The following is a 25,692-nucleotide window of genomic DNA, read 5'->3' as shown; positions in this document are numbered from 1 at the left end:
AGAACATAAGCGCGATGATGTTGCACACTTTTCCGCTCAGAGTTGACTTTTTTTCAACTTCATGCGCTCGGAGCGCTCCTTCAAAAACGCGAGGCGCCCAGGGCGCATAAGCAGCGCGCATAACGCTCTCTGCCAAACGAAATCCATTCAAAAAAAGGCGCCTCTCGCTGCAAAAACGCGTTCTGTGTGATCGGGGCTACTGTGTTAAATATAAAACAAACAGTCATTCAGTCATGAAATGGACTGCACTTTCTGTTGTTAAATAGCCACTGCTATACTGTGAACCTTTAAAACATTTACACAAAGAATCCTGCAGTAACTTTACATTTCCCTCAACTTAGATTGCACATTGCATATGATTAGTGATATAAATTATACTGTATTAATTAAATAAAATACTTTGTCTCGTGTTTTAGGCTTATGGTTGTGTTCTTTATTCTTTTAAATTATAAAAAACAAAAACACACAAAGAAATATCGCAATATATTGCCTCTCTTACAATATCGCAATATATTGCAATATATTGCCTCTTACAATATTGCAATATATCGTATCGTAACCCCTGTATCGTGATACGTATTGTATCGCCAGAGTCTTGGCAATACACAGCCCTAATTTGAACTATGATGAACATTAATATTTCTTTATGAATTTTAGCAAGCAGTTGTGTTAGAAGTAAAATCAAGGTCTCTAAACTGAGTATTGAACAACGCGCGTTCTTGTCAACTTAATAAATAATACTCACCTGCTTGCGGTTGCCGCGTGTTCAATGAGAAAACGCGAGGGGAGGGGGAACAAAAGCAATGAGGCGGGAGGCGCGTGAGCGGGGCGGAGCACAGCACAGTGAAGGCAAAACAAGCAAAGTGGCGGATTCAGAATTAAATATAAGCAATATATTGATATATACAATATGTCAAAATCCATATAGAGTTTAAAAAATATCGAGATATATTTTAAATATCGAGATATCGCCCACCCCTAGTTTAAAATATATTTCTGTTTGATTTGGTAACGAGCTAGTTATATTTATAAGGCAAAGAAAACGGGTAGCATCATGTTTTCCCAATAACATCAGTTATACTGTGATGAACATTAATTTTGTGTAAGATTCCTAACATATACTGTGTTTTGCATGTAAGAGTTTCCATGATGAAAGCATTGTTGATTAGTAGTAGCTAAAGCTAACTTAGTTCTAAAAAAAAGTTCCTGGATGTGGTGTACTAGCTTTTACACATGCATTTTGTTATCTAAAGTTAAATTTTGCGAAATTCAACACAACAGCGATCAACTTGAGCTAAGCATATTGAGGATTTATCATCTCCACTAAGTGTATAACATTGTAACTTTATGCTAAGTAATGTTATGTTAGCTATATATGGCAGCTTCATGTGCTCTTGATACATGCTTCATGAAAACATATAAACCAAAAAAATGTATAATCAAAATGAAAGATTACATGTCCAGCAGAAATACAGCCAGCAATGAGTCATTTTTCAGGTCCCTCAGTTCTCACCATCGTTGAAAAGCCACGCAGATATTTACTCACGTTTGATTTTCTTTGTTTATCCAAAGACTTTCTGTGCATTGTCTTCCTTTTTTTTGCAATGTTTGCCTTTACAAAGATTGACCTGAAGAAATAACTTGCATTTATTAAGCTGCCAACTTCTGTTTAGCTTTAATCCTTGTTTATACTCGACAATATACTCGCAGCAAAAATGACCCCATTTCGCAGCAAATGGCGCCTGTCCGTGAACGTGTAATGTACTAATGTAATGTACGTGTAATGTGTAATGTCTTTATAAAGTATCTTCTTATTAAACTGTTTGTACACTTACAAAGTTCTCAATCCTTCGGTTTGCATTTAGGGACCCTCATTATGCTACTGTGCTAGTGTGAGGCTGTGTTAGCCTTGTTAGTGGTATTAAAGGGGAACATCAGCGCTGGAAAGATGAATCTGTATTTAAACTGGGTCATTAAAGGTAGTAGAAATCTGAAGGAGATGAGATCTGAGGTAATCACGTCCACACTCGCGGCATACATTCACAACTCGTGTTCAGTCTGGCGCGTTTTCAGTTCATGCCTTTGGAAGCTTAACTTTCATAGGAATTATTTTGAGAAGTTAACATTTACATTGCTCAGCTTAGGTCCGTTTAATGCCTGCAGCTGTGAGCTGAGCTGTGAGTGCGATCTCCCATCCCACATATGCGTGTTGAAAACGTGTAGAAATAGCAGACTGATCTCATGAAATGGCGTATGTATGACACGCCAATTCGTATGCCATTTTGGTGTGTTATCAAGACGCATAATCGCTTTTTAGCGTGTTTATCAACGCAGTTTAATACTACCGCCCTACACTGCCCCTACCCCTAAACCTACCCATCACACACACAGACTGCCCCTAAAACTACCCATCACAAGAAAGTCAGCATTTTTACATTTTCAAGAAAACATAAGTTAGTATGTTTATAAATCCATTTACCTTGTGGACACACAAACACATATTCAGACACATTTTGAATGCGTAACTCAAACTCTTCCCTAAACCTACCCATTTGTGTATTATAAAAAACAGGAGAACAGGCAGATACGACTGCAGGCACAGTTTATGAGAATTGCAGACAGTACAAATATTCTAAGTGCTCCGAGGCCAAACGATTGATTTGTGTGAAGAAAATCCTCCAGGGTTTCTACTGATACAAAGCCATATGCTAATTAGGGGTGGGCGATATAGCCTCAAAATTATATGCGATAACGATATTTATGACGATATAGAAAAAATATATGGAACAATGTTTTATTGGTTATTGCAGCTGGTAGGCAGCAGCATTTATTAGTGCAAACAAAATTAACGGCATTGTTTATCCTTTTACAATGAGCTAATGTCATTGATGAGAGAATATTTAATTCAAAGTGTAAATCTACTTTCATAAGGTACAAGTAACTAGTGTTTTTACTGGAAATCTTAAAATAAAAAAAAACCTTATATAAATAAAACATTTAGTTTATCAATAAAGTAATTTATGCCATGGTCTGTCTGAATATTCAATTCTGATTGGCTGGAAGTTGTACAATAAGCAGAGGTAATTCCAAGTTAGCTAAAATACCGTTCTGTATTAATGAGCTGTTTTCATTATGAAGCACGCACACACGCACCCGTCACTCGCATACAGAGATCGCGCTGCAGCCATGTATTTCCAATTACAGGAATGCATTAAATAACTTCATTAATGCATTTAAGTTTAAAGGCTTACACATTTAGAAAAATATTGAGAAAATCTGTTTTGTGCGCGCAATTTTTTTTTTTTTTAAATTCATGCAATGTGATAAGGTATGAGCGATCTCTCCTGTCTCACAATAATGTTATCCTTTCAGCTAGAGCAAACAGAAAACGTGAGTTATGAGTTATACAAGTGTATGTTTTTATGGCATACTGTATATGCAGTATTAATTCTGTATCAACAAAGGCACAGGGAATAAGACAGATAAAACATGAAACCAAATAAATACACAATTATAATAAGTTATGATTTGTCTGTTCTTCAAGCAGTTTCTGGTATTTTCCATAAATGTGTATTTATCGCCATGGTTATCATAAGTAGCCTTTAGCATCCCATATAAATATATTTCAACCACATAGTGATCAGAATCCCCATCCCATCTTGTTCAGAATCCCGTAGGAAGTTATTTCAAACACTCGCTAAAGGGTCCTGCACACTGTGCGATTTTTCAAAATCCTTTGCGAATGTCCCTTGTCAGACTGTACGAACATGATCGCCATGTCACACTGTAAGATCTCAGTTGACATTAATGTCAGACTGCACGATAGGGAAGGCGCCCTAAAAACGGACGCGCGCAAGAACACTCGTCCGGAGTTTTATATCATCAATGAATGACGCGTTCAGTGACAGTGAGCTGCATTACACGCGGGGCTGAAATGCTGGCTACAAAGAAATCTCTAGTGCTCGTTTTGGTCAGCAGTGTTGACCTGGGACGCTGCAGTGTTGACGCTGGGTATCGTTAGGAATTTCACAATTCGATTCTTAAGGCTTCGACTCTATTTCGATTAGATATTGATTTATTAGCTTCGATATCGATTCAATAATTAGTAAATAAACAAGTAATTAAGTACCGGAGTATATTTTAAAATAATGTCTGCAGTATTACCAATGTTTAAGAACAAATTGACCCCAGCATGTTTCCTGTCATGGTTTATTTTAGCAGAACAAACTATACAATATTGTACATGTGTTGAATACAAACCACAACTGTACCAAACAGGTGCTTTACTAACACCTCTAAAGTGCATGTAACTACTAGTAGACAGTATATTTCTTTCTTCCTATACATTCAAGTTATAAAAGAAATGTAAACAGAAGCACAAAATGTGCATACTCATAAAAAAGTGCAACCATAAATATTATAACATTACAAAATACAAATTGCTATTTGGTCAAAATTACAAAGTGCATTTTGGTCAACTACAGTGTTTCCCACAGATTCGAAAGTAATTTGTGATAAATAAATAAAAAGACCCCACAAAAAAATAAAACGTTTATTAACGTTTTAAAATTTCACATTTAAAGAAATCTAGTGTTTGACCATGTCTAAACATGTAGGCTATTCAAATGCAAAACCTAAAAATAAGCAAGCAATCTGCAATACTATTATTTTTCTAGCCACAAAATGACTAATTTGCCTCTTTGCATTCGAATTCTCTATTTTAACCTTAATTACTACACTACTTGTAATTTAAATAATAGAAATGTTAGAAGAAAAATATATTAAGTGGTTATTAAGTAAGGGATAATCCACGGCTAGCCATGCATTAAAGGATTTTAATGCACGGTGTAGAGGCGAAGAACCGCCCGACGCGTGGTTGCCTCTAGGTCGTGCATTAAAATCATTTAATGCATGGCCGTGGATTATCCCGCTTATACCATGGTTATTTGCCAAGTTAAAAATCAAGTTAAAGCTGTAACTGAAGTTTTTTTAACAGACAGGTTAAAATGACGGTTGGTTTCTTAAGTTACGGCTCGTTAGTTCTAGCATACAGTCACTTTAAATAAAGTAGAGCCATCTAAATGTTTTTATATGAACAAATTATCACATTAAATTCATTATTAGAGAGAGAGAGAGAGAGAGAGAGAATGCATTCACGATCTCTTCTTTATGTCAGTCTGAAGATCCCCTCGCTGCCTAAGGATAGCAAACATAACTTAATGATTATTTAATGGATTTATTAGAATTATTTATGAATCTTTATTTGAATGAATCATCATTATGTAGCCTAGTGTGAAATAAACCCCACGTCTTTAACTGCATAGGCTACTAAAGACACATTACATTTAATGCATTAAATTAAGTAATAGGTTAATATAACATAAAGAAATAAAACAGTTGGAAATTTTGTTTTTGGTGATTGTTTTCGTGAAATTAGACATGGAGTTTTTCAGGTTTATTAGGCTTGGAGGTGAAATTATGTTTCGCTTGCTTGTTGAGGTTCTAGATCTCAGATGTTGCAATGTCAGTATGTCATAGGGCTAATGTCAGACTCAGTATGTCACGCAAAAATAAAGCTTTACAGTAATGGATGCAACTGTTAATTCCTTATTTGTAGTCGTAGTGACCCCATTTATTTTGTGTTTTTCTTAGAATGGGTGACGTAGGCTATTACAAAACATTTAGTGGTACATGCCAATCAAATACAGACGTGACACAAATAACATGTTTTAAAAAATATAGCCTACTGACTTTAATGCGTTTTATTGACATCTAAAATACAACAAAATTAGTCTATTTATTTAGGATTTTGTATCGCGTCAGTATAGGTGCTCGAGTCTGTCAGTGTAGGTGTCACGACCATCATAGACTGTAAAAAACGCACGACACACGGCGACATGTTCCGCAACTCGGTGTCATGCAGGTGTCATGTCAATGTGTGTCGCGATAATGTCAGTGACATGACAATGAAGACCGCATGTGGCACGGATGTGCCAATACGCGCTAGTCATAGATATGTATAGGCTACATATCTGCGCATAGTGACATGTGCCATTGGCTTCTGTGTGTCACGTCATGTCTCATGTCACTTAATGTTGCCATAGATATGTTGCGTTACGTATATCTATGGTTGATACTGCCACTGTCACTCTGTTTGCAAGCGTAACTGTGTTACTATGGTTAAAAGTGTTTATAGTGGCGGATTAATTTTGAACTGTAATCAAACTGACTGGAATTACCTGTGCATTAAACGGTTTTACTGCACACCTTCCAGCCAATCAGAATCAAGTATTTAAACAGACCATGGTATAATGGACCATAATTATTGCACAAATAGTATTTAGTACCAAAATAGCTCCTCAAAATATTCAATACCGGTAACTATTATTAAACTAAAAAATAACATTTATTTAATTGAAAAATAGTTGTACAGTCACATGTGACTATGATAGTAAGGAATACCTAAGGGTTAAATACAAGAAGATTAGCACATTAATGTTAACAATGTTATATCTGGTGGACATCTGGTAAAGGTGGTTGACGTAATAATAATGCACATTATGCTGTACTGGTTACCAAAAATTGCTGCAAATAACTGTATAGTTATTTGTATAGAAGTATAGAAGTGAAGCTGTTGTCTGTCCGCTTAAGCCATTCAAATGTATTGAGAGCACTGGTTTGTTTACATCTATGTGACCGCACACGCTGTCGCGAGATGAATGCATGTCGCAACTCGGTTACGATCGAATGCAACGCACCAAGAGTGAGAGAAAGAGAGAGGAAAGTGCGAGAGACGGGGGGAGAGCAGGGAAAGGAAATGCAGCTGAACGAATATACGGAGTATGAGTTTTATATGGCGTTTAAAAAAAGAATGACGAAACGCAATATGTGGCGGCCGGTGTTGATTCTGTTGTGCATGACTGTGGAAACGTGACTGACCCACCCTGTCTTGTTTTTGGCCCAACAGTGGAAACACGGTTAATAAAATCAGTGCCACCAAGTTCTACTAATACCCCTTTTCCACCAAGGGATCTGCCAGCTGGTGCTGGTTTCGGAGTCAGAGCCTAGTTTCAAATCGGTTCTTTGTCTTTCCGCACCCAAAGCACCCGCTCTGAACTAGAAAAAGTGCTGCCTTGCGACTAGGGGCAGGGTTACTGTGACCAACAAGTTGAACACAAACTTGTGACCATGTGATGCCATTTTTTAAATAGCATCTAATCAAACTAACAACTGCTCGATTGTATTCTCCAACTATACAAATCATGGTGAGCTGCACAAATGCGTTGGGAGCCATTGTTGAAGGAAGGCTTGTTCGAGATGCATCGGCGTGCGCTGTGCAGCCTGATTGCCGTATGACATCAAAGTACAGTGAGAGCATACGACTCCTTACGCTCATGCGGTATTTTGATATCATACGCGGCTCGGTCCATGCAGCGCCGATGCATCTCGAACAAGCTTGGAGTGTTTGTGTTTCCCGTTGCCACGCTAGCATTGCTGATAAAGATGAGACGTAAGTACAGTAATGTAAGACCTGGCTCTGTGGTGGTTCTGTAGCCTGTGGAAAGCCAAACCAGTTCTTAAAAGCTCATCAGTCGAACAAACTTAGAACTGGCACTAGCACTAGCTCTAAACTAGCGGCCGGTTTATTCTGGTGGAAAAGGGGTATAAGTAAATTTTGCAGCACCAGTAGGGGTGGTGATGTATTTAAATATTGTACTTTACTAAATCCATGTTGCTAAAAATGTAATATGCATCACACGTCAGTTTGTGTATTACTTGCATAATGACAGTAACGCCTTTTAAAATGGCCAATACATTTTTTTTAATAAAATTTTTAAATATATTTTGACCACTGAGTTGAGACACTACAGCTCTTGATTGATAGTAGGGATGAGACAATTACTGGTTTCACGATAAACCATGATAAAATGTACTGACGGTTAGTAATATAGTTTAAAATTTAATTATCATTAAAACCATCAGTGATTATCAAGATTTTTAAAACTCGCGGTAAATCCTTTCCAGTCTGCTGCAGGCGTGCACAGCACGCAAAGCTGTTTTCTGAATGAGAAGAAATGACAGAAGGCAGTGAAAGCACCGGGAGATTTTCCAACCTTCTAAAAGGACCAAATCTGAGGTGTGGCCATATTTTGGCTTTCACAAAAGTCCTGAAGGAAAATTATTCGAAGATGCTCTGGTCACCCTGTCTGCAGCAGAACATGCCAGAAGAAAGTCACTGTAATAGGGGGAAACATTTCAAATCTGCGAAGATTTGCAAACATGAGGCAAGTGACTTTGACCTTAATACCAAAACTATGTCTGGGAAATATTAACGTGAAGCTTGAGCCAAAGACTAACGAACAAGTTCAGACACGATTAGAGTGACATTTTAAGGAATCACAATCAGGGCTTGACATAACACCTGCCATTTGTTTGGGGTATTTCGGCTGTGGCATGTAACACAAGTCACTCACACTAGTCACTGTTGCTAGTCACCTACTTATAGGCTTCTCAAAAGCCATCTTTTATAATCGCGTTGCACATTATAACCTATCACACGTGTTTCTATTGAGTTTATGAATGCAATGTTTAATAATCAGAGGCGTTCAGATAAACTGGAGTTTCGTTTAGAGCGCGCTCTCACTCACTGAAATCTGCACTCAAAGCAGAGATGAACGTGCGTTGTACACTGGAGATTCATTCAGCATACGGTTGAATGTTTTTGTTCTATTTCAGCAGCGAAAATGGTTTAAAACAAACATTGCAGAACCATAGCGCATCTGATATGACTGCCATAAAGTTGGATTGACGTTCGAGATTTACAAATTTAGGGACCATCTCTAAAGTTACATACAGGGTTCCCGCGGGGTCTTAAAAAGTCTTAAATTCAGAAAGTTACATTTAAGGCCTTAAAAAAAGTCTTAAAAACGCTTTTCATCCTAGAAAAAAAAAGATTTTCATCCTAGGTCTTAAATTTAATTTACCAAAGTCTTAAAACTTTTACTTCCGTTCAGAAACAAAACCTTTTAGTTTTCTTTACCCTACTGCTTCATGCATTTTTACTCCTTACACTTTTCCTTCAGCTTTTCAGAAAGCTGCGATTGGCAAACGGAAAGCAAGAAATTACCGTAATAAACCATATTTTGGCAAAAAGCGCTATTTGTCTTTAAGGATTTTTTTTAAGCGCGCCAAATGTTGAGGATTTACGGTCAAATAGCGCTTTAATATGCTGGCGCCAACACTCGCATTCTAATAGGGTTAAGCGTAATGTATTCTGATGTATTTGATCTGACTGCGTGGGCAGCTGTCAATCTCAGGCCCAACCGTAGATCCGCCCCTATCATAGGTTGGTTGTTTTGTCTGGTATGCACTTGTGTCTACGCGCGTTTTCAAAGAACATGGGTCTTTGCACAATGAGTCCGATATTTTCGCATGCGTTTTTTCATATTCGTGATCCGAAAAACTCGTCACGCAGACCTTGAGAGACCTTGCACACTGAGTCCGATGCTTATTAATGAATGTGTTACGGAAAAAAATGCAAAACAAGACAAAGTGACGTCTAGTGAGGATGATTTGTTTGTCCTGAGGAGATATTGGGTTCATCTAACGTTACTCCTGTGACCGCGTAGAGAGGAGAGTTTCCCTATCAAGCGGGATTATCCAGATCGACCGATTCAAAGTTGCAGTTTCAGTGGCTCAGTTTGATGCTTTGCTAGCGATACTGGAGACATATTTAATAGAAGACCACTAATTTCTGTGAATCAATTGATCCCGAACACCTGGCAGTATGTCTATGGATCCGATCACATACACACACAGACAGACAGAGCTTCACAGACCCTTACGAAACAAAAATATATTGCAATATATTTGAAAATATCATGCAATATATTCACATATAACGTTATGGGATTTAATATTTATATTTTCCAATATATTGCAATATATTGAAAGCGGCCATCATTTGTATATTTTCCAATATATTGCATGAATATATAATATGTTTTATAATGCCATCAATATATTATTCCATATATTAAAATATATTTCAAGAAAATATATTGGTAAATATATTTTCCTTTCGTAAGGGGAGACTTGATCTGCTATAATTATAGCTGTGATATAATATTTGTAGCATTTTTGCTAGAATAATATGTATGGTGGCTCTGAGTTGTCAAAACGTCTCAAAATGCGTTTTTACGGATGCGAAAACGCAGAAAATCGAACCTGTTCCAAAAAATTTTTTGACGGACGAAAGTTTCGGAGGCAGTGTGCAAGCGTGATTGACATAACGTGAGGTTGAATTTATTTTTGGAAGTGCGTAAATTATTATTCTAGCAAAAATACCACAAATAATATTATATCACAGCTATCCACAACTTTCCCGAACTCTGACCTTTCCCATGATCGCTATGGCAACGTAGAACACGCCGGTAACGAACTTCCGGTTTACATTAGTCTTTACTGTTATCAGCTAAACGCTTGGTTGTATTATGAGGATTCAGGAGTAGACTTTTACAACACCGCTTCAGGCAAAATGATCACATGTCCCAGATGGTCGCATGGATCTGACTATCTTACAAGAACTTACTAATATCTGTAGCACTAAGTGATTCACCTGAGTTATGCGGTGCACACATTTTGCCACTGTGTGGTAGGCTTGGCTGTTCCTATGATCCACACAAGAGTTACCTTCCGTCCATACGCCTGTAAATCGATTTTATTGTATTATAAATAAAGTTTTATTTGTTTCTTGTTATTTATTTTGTTACATATTTCCAATTTGCGGAGTCCCGCAAAATAATTTTATTTTCCCGCGACACGCACACAATAATATCTTGCCGGACCACTTGGTTGTGCTGGGTCCCGCGGGAGTGCGTGTCGCTACACATTAAATCTGTAAATTATTGAAAACAATGAACATACCCCTTGCAAATAATTATACAGTTGTACTGCAGTATTTTAAATAGGTTAAACTAGTATATAAACTCAATAATTACATTTACAGCAATGAAATGTTAATTTTTATTACAATGCACTTAAATTAATTGAAGTTCATGCATCTATTTTCATGTTGATTAAAAAAAAGTCTACTGACAATGTCTGACATGATTTCAACAATTACAAATATTAAAATATAAATATTACTTCTACATCACAATTCTTGAGTTTATTTGAAGCTCGTTGGGCATTGAATGGAGTGCGTAGGGTGCTAGGCAACATGTCAAACGGGTCCGTTTATGTTGCACGGTTTATGGAAGCAAGGTTTCGGAGGTGTGAGACCCAGGCGCTCAGCGGCGCTCAGCGCTCATTAACCCTGACGAGAGCAGCCTTAACTCAGCTCGTCCTTCTGACGACTGCCGCTGCCTGTCAGAAGCCCCTCCCATGACGCAAATTCGCGTCTGTTGTGTAGTGAAAGAAGCGAATGGATTCAAAATGTTCACGCGTCCAAGTTCGCGCGAATAGCGCTATTTATTCGCGTCACTCGTGTCTGGTGTGAGCAACATAACTGTTGTGTGCGCTAAACCGGAACTGAGATACCGTCAACCGGAAGTATCGAGTGTCATGGCGACGCCCACTAACACTTGCAGGAAAGTTGTGGATAATTATAGCACATCAAGTCTCTGTAAAGCTCTGTGTGTGTGTGTGTGTGTGTGTGTGTGTGTGTGTGTGTGTGTGTGTGTGTGTGTGATCGGATCCATAGACATACTGCCAGGTGTTCGGGATCAATTGATTCACAGAAATTAGTGGTCTTCTTTTAAATATGTGTCTCCAGTATCGCTAGCAAAGCATCAAACTGACACTTTTAATTGGTCGGTCTTGATCCCGCTTGATAAGGAGGGGAAACTCTACGCGATCACAGGAGTCTCTCCACATCTCCTCAGGACAAACAAATTATCCTCACTAGACGTCACTTTGTCTTGTTTTGCGTTTTTATCCCCGTAACGCATTCATTAATACGCATCGGACTCAGTGTGCAAGATCTCTGTGCGTAACGAACTTTTCCGAATACGAAAAACCGCATGCGAAAATATCGGACTCAGTATTTTGATATCAGTTTCTGAGTTTATTTAATGTTTCTATAACTGAATCAATAAAAATAGAATGTTTGAGAGTTTCTGAGATCATTTATAATCAGGGTGTCCGCGGGGTTTTAAAAAGTATTAAAAAGTGATAAATCAAAATTGTCAAATTTAAGGCCATTAAAAGTGTTAAATGTGGTCTCAGAGGTATTATTTTTTTCAAATTAGGTATTATTTTTTCAGACTATCAGGTGTCCTATTCTGATTGAAATTCTATCTGCGTTCGCGTTAGTTCGTTTAAATATGGGCTTTAGCATATCTGGGCACATAATCAAAGATCTTTCGTCTCCGTCTCAACGCATGTTTGTTGCTGACGTCATATTCAGTGGTCGTTCGGCATCATCTCAGAACACTGCGCGCTCAACAGAAGTGGCTGGCTTACGGTTTATTTTAGACTTGCTTCAAGGCATATCTTCAACGACTATCCTCATAAGAGCAATCTTAAATGATTTATATAAAGTCTAAAATGAACCAAAAGAGTTGTGAGAGAATGAGGCGCGATCCATAGACGGTAGACATAGACAGTGAGATCCGCGTGTCTGTCTGCTCTTAAAGGGACAGCAGCCGATAAAGCTTCCTGTCAGTAAAGTTAAAGAACAAAGGGAACAGAGAAAAGTACTCGCTGCTCTTGACTAAATAACTTTTGTAGCTTTAATAAGGATTAACTATTTCATTTATAGTTTATGCAGTGCAGATTGCATATAACTTTATAAAATGTCTGTATATTTTCTAACTGTTAAAACAGGAAGGGCAGGAGTAAACATATTATGGGTTTATGTTAGCATTGTTTTAAGTCTACTTAAATTAAAAACTGTTAAAAAATGTAATGAATGTATAAAAAAAAATCAGTAGCTGTATTAATATCAGTAATACTGACCTTCATTCATAAAAAGATGCCATTTAAACAAGTATTTAAAATATACTGTCTTTATGTTGTTTCTACTTTAATTTGATTAACTGTGAAATTATTATATTAAAAAATATATTAAAAACGTACAAAAACATTTCTTTTTTATTGTGATTAATCACAGAAAAAATGTGTGATTAATCTAGTTAAAGTTTTTAATCGATTGACAGCACTAGTTTTTAGTATTTTGTTAAATTAAACAACTTATCACAGTTATAGAAATGTAATATTTGGCTCAGGTTTTGTTGTTGGAAAAAAAAACACTAAATAATTGAATTGCTGAATTACCAATTATTAATTGAAATCAGATGTGTGTGCAGTAATGCTTCTCCTTAACCAACCTTTGTGAATGTTGAGATGTATTTTACTGTGTCTGAATGATAACTTAATACAGATTTCCTCCTGGTGTCGATTCTAAATCTATTCTTTTTTGTGTTATATATGTCAAAATCTGTGTAAATAATAGGTCGCTGATTAACACTTGCAATTCAGTGTCGTGATGGTTTTAAAAAATATTCTGAAGGTAGTAAAAAAGGTATTAAAAAGTAGTAAATTTAACTTAAGGATTGCTGTATATACCCTGATAATGCTTTTAGTAATGCGTCGTGTTGGTCTTAAATTTCACTCATAATGGTCTTAAAAGGTCTTAAAAAGGTCTTAAATTTAACTTACTGAAACCTGCAAGAACCCTGTATACTACGTTGGTATGCACATTTGTATAAAACTGACTGTAAAGTGTTCATCTAGGTGTCGGGTACCTTTTCGGTACACCTTTTTGATTTTTGATATTTAATCAAATAAACTGTCAAATCATATGAAAAAATGGATGAGATTTATCTTCCTGGGATACTGTTTGGGCTCGTACACAAAATATGCAAGATTAAAATGTCATAGCTGATAGGACACTGATAACAATATTGCTTGAACATTTATAAATATAATATATTTACACACAATTATTATTTATGCACTATGTGGTGCTATTGATGACGTCCAATATAAGGAAGGAAATCCCACAAAATCTTGCTTAAAAAAAGGTGCATAGAACTGCTTGATTTATTTGTTGTGTGTTGATTTTCAAATATAAAACTTGTTGAAATGTTTTCAGTGTTTGCATCTTTTCTTTTTGAACACTTAATCTCATTTGAACAAAACCGTGATAATATCGATAACCATGATAATTTGGGTGTCTATAATCGTGAGGTGAAATTTCTATACCGTTTTATCCCTAATTGATAGTAGTCACAGGTAAAACCATGTATGTCTTCTTGGTTAAACCATGGTAAAAGGTTAAAACTATATTTATATTCTTTTCCACAGATTCTTTCTCACAAGGTGAGCCCAGAGTGTTGGGACTAGCTATGATCCCTGGCCATCATGTGGTATCTATAGAAGTGGAATCTGAAAGCCTTCAGACCACAACCCATGGACTCTGACAACTTTGGAGACATTTGGGGTCACCATATGGACAATAGAGAATGTAGTTTACACGCACACTTTGTGTCTGGAACTACAGAGATGGTAGTAAAGATCCACAAGAACTGAAGTTACTGTAACCCAGATATATTTTTTCTTATTTTTTAGGGAAATGTAATACACAGTGGGTTGGTCCTGTGTTGAAACAAAAATAATGACTTGTAAACTGTACCCTTTTGCTTGTTTGTGTGCAGTGCACATTGTGTGTGTAATTATTGAAAATTAGCTATTGTAATTTTTTCATTAAGAGATTAATAAACAATCTGATATTTAAATGATGTCATTGCACAATTTATTAATAAAAATATCCTTATAACTTTTAAATGGTCCTTATAACCATTTTACCAGCAGAGGTCATTCACAGACCTTTATTCTATTACATGTTGGTATCTGTGCTGTGATAGCCTGACGTGGTCAAACTCAATTCTTGTCAGAAAATGCTCCATTGGGCTATAATTATGGGGGCGTGCTTCAACCGAACCAGGAAAGACATCAATTGGATAGACCTACAACCAATCAGAGCAACGAAGCGAAGCATAATGTATTTGTCAAATGTCAACTGCACTGTGTTGCAAAGTCTGCGTTTTTTCCCGCGGGTTGTTTTCCATGTCCACGGGTTGAAGCGACCTCGATTATGTGATTAAATATTAGATGAGATCAGATTAGATAAAGTTTATTGTCATTACAAATGTACAAGTACACTGCAACGAAATTTGTCTTTTGGAGCAAACCTCCGGGCTGCAGCGATTACCAGCGCTGCCACACGCTCTCCAGTGGAAAAATGCAGACTTTGCAAAGCATAGCATATTTACATACAAGATACAAGAAACACAACATAACATAACAGCACACATGGTCATGTGATGGAATTTTTTGTTTGGATTGGGTAAGGGAGGTAGAAAGGAGATGGCAGACGGATGTAGGGGGGATGGGATCGGGGTGGGAGTGTATGATGCGATTAAGAGTCTGAGCTTGTGTTGTGAGACTGTCAGCCATAACTTAAGATGTTTACAGTTCAGTTCTGTAGCTTGTCTTGAAGGGAGATAAGGCAGTGCACAGGGGACGATAGCAGACCCAGCTGACCTCCCAACCGAGAGACAAAGGGAGAAGGTGGGGGGTGAAGTGAAACAACATTTTAATCCATTTAGTTGATCTTTGGTAAATTGTCTGGATCATAATCAATCAATCAGTCAGTCACTGATCCCCAGCGTTCCTGGCGCACATCCGGTTCATGGAGTGACTTCGACATTTCGTCCAATTTCATACCCAGACCGGTCTTAATCCGTAGAAGTTCACCAATCTGTCCCCCGATGGTGTCCACTCTTTTCTGTGCCTCCACAGTCCGTGCTGAGATGTCACGGTTCAGTTCATCGATCTGTCTCACTCTCTGATCTAATACCTTCAGTCGGTCACGCACATCCCCGAAGCACCTTTTAATTTCCACAGACAACGGCTGGGTGAATTTGCTGGCAGCTGTCTTACAAATCTTCCGATATGTCAGGGCAATCCCAAGGTCGAGAAATAAGTACCCTGCTATCAAAAATACAAATAGAAATATGTCCTCTGCATCCTCCACGGACAGGGCTTCCAGGCACAGGACTTGCCAGTTGTTCCAGGCGTCCTGCAGGTAGCCCGCAGCGAAGGTCCCGTCCGGGCAGATGGGTTCTCCTGGTGCACCCTTCCTTAGTGGGAAAATCTTTTCAATTGCGCTGAGTGACTAGTTAATCAATTCCATTTTCAGTATTTTCAGGAGTCCAGCCAGCAGGGGGTCAGATATACCCAGGAATGCCAATTTTAGCAGGCAACCTTTCCAAAATAACACAAATTTTACCCCCCAAACGCCATTTTTTTCCAGAGCAAAAATGTACAGTCTTGTTCAAAATAATAGCAGTACAATGTGACTAACCAGAATAATCAAGTTTTTTCGTATATTTTTTTATTGCTACGTGGCAAACAAGTTACCAGTAGGTTCAGTAGATTCTCAGAAAACAAATGAGACCCAGCAGGGGCGTAGCCATCTTTTCAGAAGTGAGGGGGACAGAAATGTCGTAATACCCCCCCCCCCCCCCCCCCCCCCTTTGTTTTTGTTTTTTTGGACCAATATAATTTATCACATCTCTTGCTTTTAATTGGGCAAGATATCAAATACACTGCTGAACAATAACCACTAATTAATATCTATAATATTATTCTCCTATTTTTTATGCCAATTTTATGATTGGTTTATATACTACAAACAATTGTGCATTAAGATTCCATAGATTTTATGCAATGTAAAAAAATATAGATATATTCTGATGTAAACCATGCTGTTCTCCATGTGAAGATATAGTAAAGTGTCATTTATTCCTGTGATCAAAGCTGAATTTATCATCATTACTCCAGTCTTCAGTGTCACATGATCCTTCACTAATCATTCTCATATGAGGATCTGATGATCAACACACATTTATGATTATTATCAGTTTTGCTGCTCAAGGTGCTGCTTAATTTTTGTGGAAACCATCTAAACATTTGTGGTAAAATTAAAAAGAGAGAATTAATACTTTTATTGATCAGGCATGCATTAAATTGATCACAAGTGATATTTTTAATATTAAAAAAGATAATGTATTTAATAAATGCAAATAAATGCTGTCCATTGAACTTTCTATTCATTAAAAAATCCTGAAAAATAACATGTAGGCTATCGTGGTTTCCACAACATTTTTAAGCAGCACAACTGTTTTCAACACAGATAATAATTATAAATGTTTCTTGATCATAAAATTATTTTTTATATCTTATAACTTGATTATATCTTGATTATTATATCTTGGTTATAACGATTAGTGAAGGATCTTGTGACACTGAAGACTGGAGTAATGATTATAAATTCAGCTTTGATCACAGGAATAAATTACTATATATATTCACATAGAAAAAAAGCTGTTTTAATTTGTACTGTTAATTTCAAAATAGTATTGTTTTAACTATTTTTGATTACATAAATGAAGCCTTGGTGAGCAGAAGATACTAAACATTAAAAGCTGCATTATTCATATAGCCTACTTTATTGTCAATAAATAGCCTACATTGAGATGACTTGAAAAACACACATAAAGCATATATTGTCGCAATCGTCTGATTGTCGTCGTCACGTTTCATCACTCATAACGATTGTTTTCCTTCAGCTCAGCTACAGCTCCAGAGGTATTACCTCTACGAATCCGCTTTTGGACTTTCTGTGAGAGCGCGCCCTCCTCATATTTAGATTCGAATAAAATTACAGGTCCTGCATAGATAATTTTTTGTCTCTGAATTTAAATCTTGATGTATTCACTTTGGTTTCTATGTAAATACATTTGCCCGTGACCTCAAGAAGCGCGCTCTCAACCGAGATTAGAGAAAGCTGTTTTTTAGCGTCCCTGTTAACTTGCCCGCCCTCGCGCAGGTTCGAATCCCGCTCGGAGCGGGTCGACTAGGATCGGTGAGACCCAGTAAAAGTGCGGGGGACGAAATTACATTTTATTAAAAGTGAGGGGGACACGTCCCCCGCGTAATCTACGCCCATGAGACCCAGCATTCATGATATGCACGCTCTTAAGGCTGTGCAATTGGGCTATCAGTTGAATTAGTTGAAAGGGGTGTGTTCAAAAAACTGATGAGAGTAAAATTGTTCTTTTTTGGGTCCAAGGGCCACAGGCAGTTTGTGAGACGACCCCCAAACTCTGAATTCAAGCCACAGTACACAGTGAAGACAGTGAAGCATGGAGGTGCAAGCATCATGATATGGGCATGTTTCTCCTACTATGGTGTTGGGCCTATTTATCACATACCAGGGATCATGGATCAGTTTGCATATGTTAAAATACTTGAAGAGGTCATGTTGCCCTATGCTGAAGAGGACATGCCCTTGAAACGGTTGTTTCAACAAGACAATGACCCAAAACACACTAGTAAACGGGCAAAGTCTTGGTTCCAAACCAACAAAATTAATGTTATGGAGTGGCCAGCCCAATCTCCAGACCTTAATCCAATTGAGAACTTGTGGGGTGATATCAAAAATGCTGTTTCTGAAGCAAAACCAAGAAATGTGAATGAATTGTGGAATGTTGTTAAAGAAACATGGAGTGGAATAACAGCTGAGAGGTGCCACAAGTTGGTTGACTCCATGCCACACAGATGTCAAGCAGTTTTAAAAAACTGTGGTCATACAACTAAATATTACTTTAGTGATTCACAGGATTGCTAAATCCCAGAATTTTTTTTTTTTGTACAAAATAGTTTTGAGTTTGTACAGTCAAAGGTAGACACTGCTATTTTTTTGAACACACCCCTTTCAACTAATTGCCCAATTGCACAGCCTTAAGAGCGTGCATATCATGAATGCTGGGTCTTGTTTGTTTTCTGACAATCTACTGAACCTACTGGTAACTTGTTTGCCACGTAGCAATAAAAAATATACTAAAAACCTTGATTATTCTAGTTAGTCACATTGTACTGCTATTATTTTGAACAATACTGTACATGAGTATACACAAGTATGTGATCTATCCTCTTAAAGCTGTTTTTCCTGCATAAGTGAAAGTTTAACCGAGTGAATGCAGTGTCACGTTGTACTGTATATGTTAGTGTGAAAGTTGGCCTGTGAAGCGTGTCTGCTGATATCTTTTCTATGTTCGGATTTTGACAGGAGAAGGCTGATTAACTCTGCACAACATTGAATACAACATATTTACTGCACATTTTCAACTCATGCAGGTATGGTTATGAATTGATTTTGTTATTTCTTTGTTATATGTGTTGAACTAAATTGGTTATATAAAATGCTGGAATGTGGATCATTTAAAGATGAATATTATATGTGTTTGATAGGTGTCAATGTATATTTTGAGATATTCGAATATATATTGTATCTTTTCACTGACCTTTGATACACCTTTTCTTTATATTTTTTATAACTGTAAATGAGATGTGTATTGTGAGCTCGCTTCAGTCCGCGGGAGGTCTGAGCGGAGCGAGGAGAAGGCTGATTAACTTTGCACAACATTGAATACAACGTATTTACTGCATATTTTCAACTCATGCAGATAAAAGATCCTCTGAACCAGCAATTCGACTCCAGTCTTTATTCACCACACCACACAACACAACGCAGAGGGGTAGCCGAGCCGTACTGACAGAGGCATGCAAGCACGGGCCCAGACCGGCTACATTGGTGCCGTGACCCGGATTTCCAGAAGGTTCGACGTCAGATTGACCACCGGATTTTGCTGGGTACCACAAAGTTTGTTCTATCGTTCTACAGACTGGGTTGAATTCTTCCTTTCCTATCTAATCTGCTGGAGAGAGAGGTATAAAGACAGTATTAATACAGGAAGAAAATCTCATCTTGGGGAGATTTATAAAGACTTTCCTTTCTTAAAAAAAAAAAAAAAAAGATACTGTTATATTGTTGTAATTTTTTGTAACAATGTCATTTACTTATGTTGTGGAGGATACGCAGGATGAAGTATACATTGGTGGGGGGAGAGGGCAGTTCTTAAGAGATATGGCTCACACTCCTGGAGCCACAGGTATTGCTGACTCTCCAGTGCTTTGCTCCACCCGTATAAAAACTGATAGACAGGTTCCCATGTCAGACACAGCCCAGCCAACACGTGTATGTGGGACCCACGTGAATTAAACATGGGCTACAGGGGTACAGAGTGGGCATGGGCTCAAAATGGGCATTTTATCTGGGGCTCACTTGGGTGAACCAGGTAGGTCCCACATGGGTAAACCCAGCTGGGCTCCTCATGTGGGACCTAGTTGGTTCACTAATGGGAAATGAGAACATGGGTGGAAAATAGCCTATTCAGTGGTCTAATTCATTCAGTCAAGACAAGTGCAAACACAGTCAATTCCAAAGGTTGATGGGTAGATAACACAAATATGCACCCTTGAAAAAAATGTATTGTTATTTTGACACTTGAACACAATTAATGTGACTTTAATCTAATCAAAATGTAAAAATTCCAATACAATAGCAATTTTATTTTGTTTATTCATTAATTGTGATCACAGAGCAGTGCCATACAGGGACCATTTTAGCTTTTATTATAAAAGTTTACACAATAAGTGAAATATTTCCTTTCTCAAATGTTTAACTTTGAATAAATCTTTAATAAATTTTATTTAGGCACAGAACCACTGTGATTAGTAATGGCTTTAGAATACTGTTCCAAATAAGTTGGAATGCCTTCTCCAGGGTTAGGTAATACTGAGTCATTGTTAATATGTTACACCAGGATCTTTACTTTATACTTAACACATTTTGTATGTCTTCATCATCAATCACACCTGATTCAACTCATGAGCTCATTAGTAGAGATTTCAAAACCTGGGTGTGTCAGATATAGTGAGACATACAAAATCTGCAGGGCTGGTGGTAAGCCAAGACAGGTTTGAAACCATAACCAATTTTTTTTTTAACAAAACCTCCACTTGTGATTCTTATTATGTGGGTCTTTTTTTTTTTTTTTTTTTTTTTTTAGGATTCTTAAGCTAACTGAAGTCTTTGAGATCCAGACACCTTGCACTTCTGGAGACTCCAGGTAGGTTGCAGTTCTGGAAAATGGTGGAGCTGGAGACTAAAGGGTTTCTGATGTTTTCACACTTAAATCTTCACCTTAATTCTTTTGCAGTTTGTGTCGTTTGGTCGCCATCTGTTTTTGTCTGACTCTACAGACCATTTCATCAAGATCAACTAGATGTGGGGCACCAAAAAGCTTTAAATGTGAAAAAGAGAATTTAAAAAAAAAGTGACACCATGTCGGTTGATTATTTTGAAATTTTTTCAAAGGGCTGTTGGGCGAGCGATTCTGGGGGAGTGAGGTGCTGCACTGTTTTTCTTTTTGTTTGTGAAATAAACTTTAAGTGTACAGATATACATATATAAACAATACAAGTCTTGTCAAATTATGTCTGTCAGGAGCTCTACTTTTTTTTTTTTTTTTTTTTTTTTGTGGTACTTTTGTCAAATAAAGTTGTAACTGTAATTTAGTCGTTTTCAAATTATTCTAAATATCCCTTGCATGATAAAGTATAGCATGAGCTACTGGTTTCTGTTGATTAACTTTAACATTTTAGTGTAGTTTAGAGCAGTGGTTTTCAAACCTGTCCTGGAGGACTATCAGCCCTGTGTCTCCCTCATTTATCACACCTGATTCAACTCATCAGCTCATTAGTAGAGACTGCAAGAACTAAATTGGTTTGTCTGATAAGGGAGACATACAAAACTTGCAGGACTGGCGGTCCTCTAGGACAGGTTTGAAAAGCACTGGTTTAGAGGATTACATGTAATGTTTGTATTACGGGGTTCACTATAAGATAACTCATACAGAAACTATGCTAGCCCATCTATATATACCTGTTGTAGCCCATAAGAGCCCTACATAAACCCTATCTGGTATGAGCCCATCAAGTGACCCATCATTAACCCGTATGGGCAGACCCGTGTACGCCCCAGACGGGTTACCCATATGGGCCCAATATGATCCCATCAAGAGACCCATCTTCAACCCATCTGGGCTAACCCATGTAGGCCCCAAATGGGTGCGACCTGGGTTATCCATATGGGCCAAGTATCAACCCATATGGGCAGACCCATGTAGGCCCCAAATGGGTGCGACCTGGGTTACCCATATCGGCCTGGTATGAGCCCATCAAGAGACCCATCATTAACCCTTATGGGCAGACCCATGCAGGCCCCAAATGGGTGCTACCTTGGTTACCCAGGTGGGCCCAGTATGAGCCCATCAAGAGACCCATCATCAACCCATATGGGCTAACCCATGTAAGGCCTCCATGGAAACTGAGGACAAAATTAGCTGGGTCCCAGTTGGGTAGCTCAGGTGGGCCCCAGATATCAGCTCATGTGCAACCCCTTTGGGCCCCACATGGGTGTGTTGGCTGGGAGGTTCCGCTGATTTAAGCAACCTCATTACCCAGTTAGCTCATGAAATAGGACAGTCCATTTCAGCACAACTAAAGAAGGGAAATGAAAAAGAGGAGAAAATGACTAGCAGTGAAAATGTAGGTTTAGAACCACTTTCTGCTGACCCTCATTCCCTAACCATGACTGGTGTAAAATTGGTGATGCAATCTGATGTGAAAGAGCCACCAAGCTTTCGTGAAGATAGCACAGATAAACTTTCTGTCCACGAGTGGGAAGAACAAATCGACCTCTATTTAAGAAAGAGAGGTGTGCCCGCAGAAGAACAGGCTCAGGAAATTATGTCAAGACTTGGAGGGAGAGCCAGAGACATCATCAAAATCACATTACGCAGTAACCCCTCATTAAAACCTGGTGAAGACCCAAGAGTTATTATTGATATACTAAAGCAACACTTTAGTGAACTGACGTATTCTTCAATGCCACTCGCTGACTTCTACAATACACTACCTACAGTGGGAGAGAACGCGATGGATTACTAGATTCACTTGAATACAGCTGTCAACGTGGCAGAGGAGTGCTTGAAGAGGCAAGGACGCAACCTTGAAGATCCAAGTAAAGAGGTAACAATGATGTTCGTTAAGCACTGCCCAGACCCAGCTCTTTCTGCAGTACTGAAGTTCAAAACTGCTGACAAGTGGAAAGCTAGTGAAATTCAGGAATGCCTCGATGATCACCAGACAGAACTGAAGATTCAGCAGCAACGAGCCAGATCGAAACGTTCAGGTGCTGAGAGATATGCTTCTGCAAACGTGCAGGCTGCGGCAGTTGATGAATCACCTTTGGTGGGAGCTTCAGTGAGAACACAAAACCAAATTGATGTAAGTGATGTTGGCGCATTGTCTGATAATATTAGCCTTCCCCTTACGCAACAAAAATATATTTCTCAATATATTAGTTGACAATATATTTCTCAATATATTAGTTGACAATATATTTCATGTGTCTCCATATATTGTGAAATTTACATGGTAATATATCATATGATATATTATATAATAATATATTATATATGCAAGTCATATATTGCAATATATGGGACAATACTGCAATTATTGCCCTTTTCATATATTGACTAAATACATATCATTATACTATTCAATATATTGCTATGTATATTGAAATATATCCTACAATATATGAAATTATATATTGGAAGAGTCATTGTATATATATGTAAATATATATGTAAAATTATATGAGATAATATACCTCAATGTACTGGATAATATAATCAGATTTATATGGGAACATATGTCTTAAATATATTGATTTATATTACATAGTATATAATTATCATATATATTGTATACATGGTAAATATGAAATAATCTAATGTACACTGTCTGTCATATATTTTAAAATATAACAGATTAAAATATAATATAGAAATTAGGGCCGCGACTATTAATTAGAGGCTTTGTAATTAATTAATCGCATTTTAATTGCATATAAATATTTGACCTGAGAACAATGAGAAGTAATTTTTCACATGTATTTTTAGTATACCATTGAATAATGACTGAATAAGCTTAATCAACAAAATATTGTTTATTTATTTCAGTCCAGCAGACCAGTGCATGTTTGCCAGTTTAGCAAAAGCATTTTTGTGATATTTGAGGCTCAATGTGCTGCGGTGATACGCGAATTCCTTGTTGTATAGCTTGCACACAACCATGCTCTTGACGACGCTTCCATTCTTTCGTTTTTTAAAACAAAATTTCCCATCCACGGGGCCAAGCAAAGCAGTCTCATCAGCTTCTTCGTTCCATAGCTTCGTTCATGTTCACATGGTTCGTCGTTGTCGTGACTCCGGAGCGCTAGTTGGTGTTCCAGTATAATTGGTCCGTCGAAACTCATTCATTGAAAAACGTTCCGCGGTGCAAAAATAAGTGTGGTAAAAATTTTTTTTTTTTTTGCGTAATTAATTAACGCGTTAAAGTCACGTAATTAACGCGTTAAAGTCACGTAATTAATTAATCTTAATTAACGCGTTAAAGTCCCGGCCCTAATAGAAATATTTTCTAAATATAGAAAATATATTGAATGTCATGCACCATCATATTTTCTAAATATAGAAAATATATTGAATGTCATGCACCATCTGATTTGGGCTATTGTTAATCAACCTCTGTAAACATATGCAGGAGCTTGCTTAACTCACAAAAAATACTTTGTTTCAATAAACATACATGAAATAATTCAGTTTTGTTTGTATATCAATGTATTTTAATATATGAATCAATATATAGCAATAGGTTGTCCATCCATATATTGCTATATATTTTCAAATATATGAGGAAGTTTCTGATACATTGAAATATATTTTCTAATGTATTGCAATATAAATTCTAGTATATTGCAATATATTTTTGTTTCGTAAGGGTCAGAGTCTCATAGCTCAACTTGATCGTTTTTTGAAGCAGAACCATCAAGCAGCAGTCCAGGCACCCTACATGTCGCGCGGATTCCAGTCTTTCCGAAAGCCATGTAAAGTTTGCAATGCGACTGACCACTCTACTACCATGCATTGCAAGCGAGATGGGTTGTGTTTGTATTGCTGTAAAGCAGGACATTGGAAGAGAGAGTGTCGTAAGGCAGGATCTGGAGCCAGTGGTCCGGGTATGCATTCAAGCCAGGATCAGCCACCGTTAAACTAACAAGCCTACATATGGAGAGGGGATGTGTGGGTGGACAAAATCAAACCCTCGAACAAAAAGATGATGATGATTGGGAGCAATGGTATGAGCACACTTCCCAATCAGAAGGTGTTCAAGTAGTTTTGCAGAATTCACAAAGAATTGAATTATTTAGCGAGTTATTCTATGCGCCAGTGATCGTGAATAAGACATTAAGAGTCAAGGGAATGCTAGACTCCGGTTCCATGGCCTGTACAGTAAACGAAGCGACAGCATCTAGGATGCTAGAAGAAAAGGTAGTCACTTCAGACAAGCAGTTAAATGAGCAAGTCATTCTGATCGGCTGTGGGGGTCATCAGACTCACCCTAAATGTGTATATGAAGTGGAGATAGAAGTGTATGGTGTACAGTGTATCGTTCCCATTCTTGTGGTCCCAGGGCAGAAAGATGACCTCATTCTCGGATCTAATGTTATAAAGTACATCATGCATCAAATGAAGAGCAGTGACGAGTATTGGAGGGTGACCGCTCAGAGCAGTGACATGTCATTGTCTCCCGACACTTCTCAATTCCTTGACATGATGGCAGGGTTGACGAGATGGCAGGGTG

At 37.7% G+C, this 25,692-nt stretch overlaps 1 protein-coding gene and 1 long non-coding RNA gene across 2 annotated transcripts in view; both read left to right on the top strand.

Annotated features, from left to right (window-relative positions):
* naa38 (N-alpha-acetyltransferase 38, NatC auxiliary subunit) overlaps positions 1 to 14,741 on the top strand; it is a 28,565-nt gene extending 13,824 nt beyond the window's left edge. Inside the window, exon 3 of the mRNA XM_067437944.1 lies at positions 14,311 to 14,741. Coding sequence (XP_067294045.1) covers positions 14,311 to 14,426 — 116 coding nt within the window. The 3' untranslated portion in view covers positions 14,427 to 14,741. The remainder of the gene's footprint in view (positions 1 to 14,310) is intronic.
* A 4,241-nt stretch (positions 14,742 to 18,982) lies between these two features.
* Positions 18,983 to 21,245, top strand: LOC137071800 (uncharacterized). Its single transcript, XR_010904498.1, has 3 exons — positions 18,983 to 19,725; positions 20,985 to 21,044; positions 21,135 to 21,245. It is a non-coding gene; the product is annotated as an uncharacterized lncRNA (long non-coding RNA).
* Positions 21,246 to 25,692: the final 4,447 nt, after the last annotated feature.

This window comes from Pseudorasbora parva, chromosome 3 (assembly GCF_024679245.1).
Source record: "Pseudorasbora parva isolate DD20220531a chromosome 3, ASM2467924v1, whole genome shotgun sequence".
Taxonomy (NCBI): Eukaryota; Metazoa; Chordata; class Actinopteri; order Cypriniformes; family Gobionidae; genus Pseudorasbora; species Pseudorasbora parva.
The sequence above is the reverse complement of the archived record's forward strand: the minus strand, read 5'-3'. Positions and strand labels throughout refer to the sequence as shown.